Source organism: Coloeus monedula (genome assembly GCF_965178545.1).
Source record: "Coloeus monedula genome assembly, chromosome: 3".
Taxonomy (NCBI): Eukaryota; Metazoa; Chordata; class Aves; order Passeriformes; family Corvidae; genus Coloeus; species Coloeus monedula.
The window spans coordinates 28,405,125-28,411,651 of record NC_138783.1 but is presented as its reverse complement, the minus strand read 5'-3'; the positions used below and the strand labels follow the sequence as shown (position 1 = coordinate 28,411,651).

The following is a 6,527-nucleotide window of genomic DNA, read 5'->3' as shown; positions in this document are numbered from 1 at the left end:
GAGCGGCGGCGCGTGCGCCGGGGCGGCGGGGAGCGCGCACGTGTGGCGGGGGAGCGCGGGGCTCCCGCGGCGCGGCCATGGGGCGGAAGCTCGACCCCACCAGGAAGGAGAAGCGCGGCCCCGGGCGCAAGGCCCGCAAGCAGCGCGGGGCCGAGGTGGAGCTGGCCCGCTTCCTGCCGCCAGGTAAGTGCGGCCTGGACCGGCCCGCGGCCGCCCCGCGGCGCCCGGGGCCGTCTGACCGCCGCGTGTCTTCCCGCAGAGCCGGAGACCGGCAAGAAGAAGCTCTCCAGTCACGGGAGAAAGAGGTGAGCGGGGCTGTTCGGCGGGCGGGGGGGTGCGGGCCGGGCCCGGGCTGATCGCCGCTTCCCCTCCCGATCCAGGGCTGCGAAGAGGCGACTGGGAGCGGGCAGCGGCCCGGCGGGGAGGAGGCCGCTCGGAGGAAGAGGAGGAGGAGGAGGGCGGGAGCCGACAGGTGAGTGGGAGCGGGGTCCGAACCGGGCTGACGGGCCCGGAGCCCCCGGGCGCTGCCGCCACCGCCCTTCTGCGGCGTCGTGTCTAAGGCAAGGGACACGTGGAATTTCATTATTTTAAATCACAGAATCACAGAATATCCGGAGTTGGAAGGGAGGCACAAGGATAATTGAATCCAGCTCCAGGCCGTGCACAGGACCACCACAAGAGTCACACCATATCCCTGAGAGTGTCGTCCAAACTCTTCTTGAATTCTGTCAGGCTTGGTGCTGTGACCACTTCCTTGGGAACTTGTTCCAGTGCCCAACCACCTTCTGTGTGAAGAAGCTTTTTCTGATATCCAACCTAAACTTCCCCTGACACAACTTCAGGCCATTCCCTCAGATCCTGTCACTGGTCACCACAGAGAAGAGATCAGTGCCTGTCCCTTCTCTTTCCCTCATGAGGAAGCTGTAGCCTGCAGTGAGCTCTCCCCTCAGTCTCCTCCAGGCTGAACAGACCAAGTAACCTCAGCTGCTCCTCACAAGGCTTCCCCTCCAGACCCTTCATCATCTTGGCCCTCCTTTGGGTGCTCTCTAATAGATAATAACAGTGAATTCTATCTGATTCCTGGTGGCTGCTGTGCCAGGAGGCAGTGTTGTCTGAAGAACTAGTAAAAGATCTCTCTTCTGCATGTTAAATCTGTTTCTTACTTATCCTCTATTCACAGCAAGGTGGTTGCAGGCTGCTTTTGTAGCTGAGGCTTTTAAGTCTCTGTGTTACATCTGGCATAGCCCAGGAAGCTCTTGCAGTAGGAAGAAGGAAGGATAGACAAAGATTCAGGACAGAGGGTACCATAATATGTCAGAGCAAATACCCTAAGAATTTTGTGGTGGTGTTTTAATTTGGGAATTCTGCTTAGATCTCCTTAAAGGTTCCCTGGAGGAGAGGTGAGAATGTCCCCAGTACTTTATGAGATATAGAGGGCAAGCAGTCCCTCCTTCTGGACAGGCAGCTCAGGACTAAGCCGAAGGCCTTTTTGTGTAACAACTGAAAAAGCAGAGCAGCTGCTTTTGGAAATAATGCCTAACCTTTAACCGCTTCTTCTGCCTCTAGGTGAAGAGCAGGTGCCCCCACAGAAGGAGAAACATGCTGTAAAGGCAGCAGGACAAACTGCCCATGGCCAGTCTGGCTTCAGTGATGGCAATTCCAAGTGGCTGGCTCCAGCCAAAGCCAAGAAAACCCAGCCTAAAGGAAACCACGTGGAATTATCCAGCGATGGTGAGGTGGAAGAGGGCAGCTGGGAGATGGAGGAGGAGGAGGATGGGAGCAGCGAGGAGATGGTGGATGATTATGGTGCCTCGTCTTCAGAGGAAGAAGAGGTAGGAACTTGCCCTTAATTACACAAGAAATACTTGATATATTGTTGGCTGAAAGGACCCTTCAGGGCTGGGGAAAAAGGATGGCTTTAGTGGCAGGGGGTGGTGAGGTGGTGGAGAATTTTTGCCTTCTTTCCTTCACAAGAATGATTCAAGTTTAGCACTTGATTCCGGCATAATATTCAGTGCTTTTGTTTGTTGTCCCATTTAAACATTAAGAGCAAGTAAATTTCACAGACGGTGGGAAGTAAGGGGACAACTGTGGATGTTTTTTGATTAATCTTTGTCTCTATTTAGCTGCTGCCTATTGAAAAAGCTGCCCTGAAGCAGAAGTCTGACAGGTGAGTGTGTAGAGCCTTTCCTGGATAGATGAGGAGCCTGTGTTGTTATTCTCCTGTCATTTCTGTCATCTAAGAAATGGTAGTTGTGAAGTGTCTGTGTGATCCCATTCTTTGTCCTTAGGGAAGGCCTCAGTGAAGATGACAGCGAAGAGGAAGAGGAGGAAGAGGAAGCAGAGGAGGCAAGCAAGCAGAAAGTAGGACAGAAGGAAGAAGAAGGCCCAGATCTGCAGCTCAACCTGGATATAGATGAACAATTTAAACTGCCAACTAGTGAAGAGATTGAGAAGGAGGATATCCTTTTTATCTGTTACATCCATAAGTCATGTGCGTGATGCAGCACGGGGCCTGCATACAACCAAAGAGCTTCACTTGGACTTTGTCATGCATATTGCTTAGCAAGAGTGTCTGTGCATGACAAGGTATTTTTAGCTGAGCTGTCCTAATAGATAGTGTATAATGCTGTGCTTCTGTATAGCACAGTTAGGAAATCTGTGACACCCTGTATGGGGCTTAGAACCTGTCCTAATTTCCTTTCTAGTCCTAAATTCATATGGATGTCTTATTACGTAGTTTGTTCCTCTCTACCCTGATTTTCCTGGTGGGTGCTTGTGTAACCCATTCCCACAGTTTCTGATGACAGCAATTCTAGCATCCAGAGTGCTTGCTGCTGGACTTTGGTGATTTTAATTTCCTGCCTCCCTTCTTACTCTCCCTCTGTACCCCTTGGTTGCCCTTGGGGAACTTCTAATCTCTTTTCTGCTGCAGGTAATGTTTTCAGTATTAAAAAACCTCCTTTGTTGGGTTTTTTTTTCTCCCCCCTATTTTTCTCTGTTTATCTAAAGTAATTATTTTAAACACCCTGTAGTTCTGCCTTGTGAACTTTTTTGTCCAGTTCCACCCTTTGAATCCTGCACGTGCTGAGCTCTGGTGAAAGCAGTATTCCAGCAGAGCCTTTCTGGCGCGGGCAGCGTTGTGGCGCGCGGGTCCCGCACGGCTGATTGTACTCGTAAAGAGCCTCTGGGCGAGCTCCTTGCTGTTCATGGTTCCTTGACGGTGCTCCCACCTGCTGAGCCCCCTGACCTGCACGTCATCCACCAGCGCATCCAGGGCAACATGGAGGTGCTGCAGGACTTTGCGGTGAAGCGGGAGGAGGGGCGCTCGCGGCAGGAATACCTCGCGCTGCTGCGCCGCGACATGGCCGCCTACTACTCCTACAGCGACTTCCTGCTCACCAAGCTCATGGACATCTTCCCGCTCCCTGAGGTGGGATCCTGCCCTGCCCACAGCTGTGCTGCCCCATGGAGGTTTGGCTGCCTCCCTGAGAATTCATTTTCGTCTCTGTTCTCTGTCCCGTCTTCCATCCAGCTGATAAACTTCCTGGAGGCTAACGAGGTTCCCCGCCCTGTCACCATTCGCACCAACACACTGAAGACGCGGCGGCGAGACCTGGCACAGGTGAGCAGGAGCCAGTGGCTGTGTCCTGCACTGGCTGTCCCACGGAGCGGCATCTCAGTCCCTTCTCCTTGTCTTGCAGGCTCTAATCAACCGTGGTGTGAATCTTGACCCCTTGGGGAAGTGGTCAAAAACAGGACTTGTTATTTATGATTCCACTGTGCCCATCGGTGAGATCACCTTTACTGTGCAGGGCTGAGTCCAGCTGCTCCTGCTTCCCTTTCTTTCATGTGTCATCTTCTTCTGTGCTGCCTTCCCTGTCCAGGTGCCACTCCAGAGTATCTGGCTGGACACTACATGCTGCAAGGAGCCTCCAGTCTTCTCCCCGTCATGGCGCTGGCCCCACAGGAGAATGAGCGCATCCTGGATATGTGCTGTGCCCCAGGAGGCAAGACCAGCTACATAGGTACCACCCTGGAGTCTTGGGAGGGATGCTCTGTCAAGTGAGGAGTTTCCACTGCTCTACACAGAAAGGGAGAATAGAGGGGGACTGAAAGGAGGGGTGGCTGTCAGTGCAGACAAAAGCACAAGAGGTTTTCAGTCCCTTGCTAGTGTGTTTTGCCCTCTGGCAGCTCAGCTTATGAAGAACACAGGCATGATCCTGGCCAACGACAGCAGTGCCGAGCGGCTACGTAGCGTGGTAGGGAATTTGCACCGGCTGGGAGTCACCAATGCTGTTGTGAGTAACTGCGATGGACGCCAGTTCCCCAAGGTATGTTCCTGTTCACAGTGCTTACCTAGAGCTGCTGTGCTGTCCGTTTTGTGAAGCCGTGTTCTCCAAAGTCACCTGTCACAGGAGGATGAGCAGAGCTGCTGGGGGGAGTGTGTTTGTTAGTTGATACAGAGGCAGGCAAGGCAGGTGGAGAGGGAGGAGGGGTGTTTCCTGCCTTCCCAGTCTTCTGGTTCCCCTTCTAGTCTTGGCCTTGTGTTGAGTCCCCACCTGTGAGCGTAATTCCACATGTAAATCTGCCTGTAGGTGCTTGGAGGGTTCGACCGTGTCTTGCTTGATGCTCCTTGTAGCGGAACAGGCGTCATTTCCAAGGATCCTGCTGTCAAAACCAACAAGGTGGGTGACCAGTGCAGACTGAAGTAGGAGTCACGAGAGGAAGGACTTCGGGGCAGCTTTGTTCTTGAGAGATACCTACAATACATTTTTCCTTTTCTTTCCTATTTTGTGTGTTGTACCAGGGCTAGTTTTTTGAGATTACTTTTACCGAAGACTCCAGACTTGTATATTATATGTGCTTTGCTCTCCTGTCATCCCCTCATCCACAGCAGAGGCCTGGGGTGCTTCCCTGTGCCTGTGGCATCCTAACCTTTCTTTCTCTTTCAGGATGAGAAGGATATCGTGCGCTGTGCCCACCTGCAGAAGGAGCTGATTCTTAGCGCCATAGATTCAGTCAATGCTGCCTCAGAGACAGGGGGCTACATTGTCTACTGCACTTGCTCCGTCATGGTAAGTGCCTTCTACCATGATCTGCTGTGGTCATCTCCTCCTCAGGAGACGGTGAGTTTTGGATCCTAATGCTTAGCCTCTGGCAGGTGGAGGAGAATGAGTGGGTTGTGGATTATGCCCTGAAGAAACGCAATGTCCGTTTGGTGGCCACAGGCCTGGACTTCGGCAAGGAAGGCTTCACCAGGTGCGTGCCAGGTCACAAGCTGCACATGTGACTGCTCCTTGGTGGCCAGGTTTGAGCAGAGGTGTTGTATCACTCCTCCCCCCACTTCCTCCTGCAGGTTCAAGGACCGTCGCTTCCACCCGTCCCTCAAGTGCACGCGGCGTTTCTACCCCCACACGCACAATATGGATGGGTTCTTCATCGCCAAGCTCAAGAAATTCTCCAATGCCATCCCGCAGGCACAGAAAGGTAACGTGGTGCTGGAGCTCAGCTGAGCTGGCTGGGCCTGCCCTCACAGGCTGCTTCCCCTGCAGAAGCCACGCGGGTTCTTCTCAAGCACCTTTCTCTCGTTTCAGATGAAGAACCTGCTGCGGAAGCGGCAGCTCCGTCTGCTGTCCCCGATACTGTCACAGAGCCTCCGCCAAAAAAGAAGAAACTTGAGGGATCAAAAGCTGACAAAGAGCAGAAGCTGCCACAACCTGCTTTGAAGAAGAAACGTTCATTGCAGGCACAGAGGAGACCCTTGTTGAAGGCTGTCCGGCCTTCTCCCAAAATGATGCGGCCTAAAGTCCCTACCAGGAAGAAGAAGCATAGAGTGAAAGCGAATGGACAGTGAGAGGAACTGCTTTTCCAGGTGTTGGTCCGTTCCTTGGAGAGCAAAGGCTGCTGCTGCTCTGTGTATACCCACCACTTTGTTGCTCTGTGCAGATCACCTCTGCAGCTCTGAGCACCTGGGACAGTGATAGCCCCCTTTGCTCCTTTCCCTCTGCATCAAGGACTGATGCACTGACCCATTAAAAGTTTTATACTCTTGCTCATCTTGTCCTTTTCCCTTGGAACATGTAATACAGAATTCTGCTGTGTCCCTGTACTCCTTTGCAGCAGAAACCCCTTTCACTCCCAGCTGATGCTCTGGCATTTCTGGTGTCTGTCCTTATTCCCTACAACGGGGATGTTTGTGAAGCAGCAGTGGGAGCTGAAGTCCTTGCTGCCTGCATGAAGGCTGTATTGTGTGGAGCTGTCAGCTGAGTGCTTTGTCTGGGCAAGGCTTTAGCCCAGTGGTTCCCTAGTTCCCTGTTGTCATTTAGTTCACTCTTGTGACTGTCCCTGTTTCACCGTTTTTCTGGTCCCCAGCAGACTCTCAGTTCTTGGCCTCCCAGACTTGAGCAGGGATTTGCTGTTGGTTTGTGGAGCTGTACAGTCAAGTTCTTTCTCTGTTTACCCAGATGCAGCTGCTTCTCCTTAAGACATAGCAAGCATTGGTCTGGGCTGTTTCTATTTAAATG

The 6,527-nt window shown here is 52.8% G+C and overlaps 1 protein-coding gene across 1 annotated transcript; it reads left to right on the top strand.

Annotated features, from left to right (window-relative positions):
- Nucleotides 1-32: 32 nt before the first annotated feature.
- NOP2 (NOP2 nucleolar protein) lies at nucleotides 33-6,054 on the top strand. The gene is made up of 16 exons (XM_082279088.1): nucleotides 33-183; nucleotides 260-305; nucleotides 381-472; nucleotides 1,567-1,832; nucleotides 2,127-2,170; nucleotides 2,292-2,461; nucleotides 3,234-3,433; nucleotides 3,536-3,625; nucleotides 3,705-3,792; nucleotides 3,888-4,028; nucleotides 4,195-4,334; nucleotides 4,599-4,688; nucleotides 4,956-5,078; nucleotides 5,165-5,262; nucleotides 5,360-5,490; nucleotides 5,598-6,054. Exons 1-16 carry the CDS (start codon nucleotides 78-80, stop codon nucleotides 5,855-5,857), a joined length of 2,085 nt encoding a protein of 694 aa, XP_082135214.1. The 5' UTR covers nucleotides 33-77; the 3' UTR covers nucleotides 5,858-6,054.
- The last annotated feature ends 473 nt before the right edge of the window (nucleotides 6,055-6,527 follow it).

Coding starts and splice junctions, on each gene's coding strand:
- NOP2 (XM_082279088.1), top strand. CDS start 78: ATGGGGCGGAAGCTCGACCCCACCAGGAAGGAGAAGCGCGGCCCCGGG. Junction 3,626..3,704: donor GGCGGCGAGACCTGGCACAG/GTGAGCAGGAGC, acceptor CTTGTCTTGCAG/GCTCTAATCAACCGTGGTGT. Junction 4,029..4,194: donor AGGCAAGACCAGCTACATAG/GTACCACCCTGG, acceptor GCCCTCTGGCAG/CTCAGCTTATGAAGAACACA.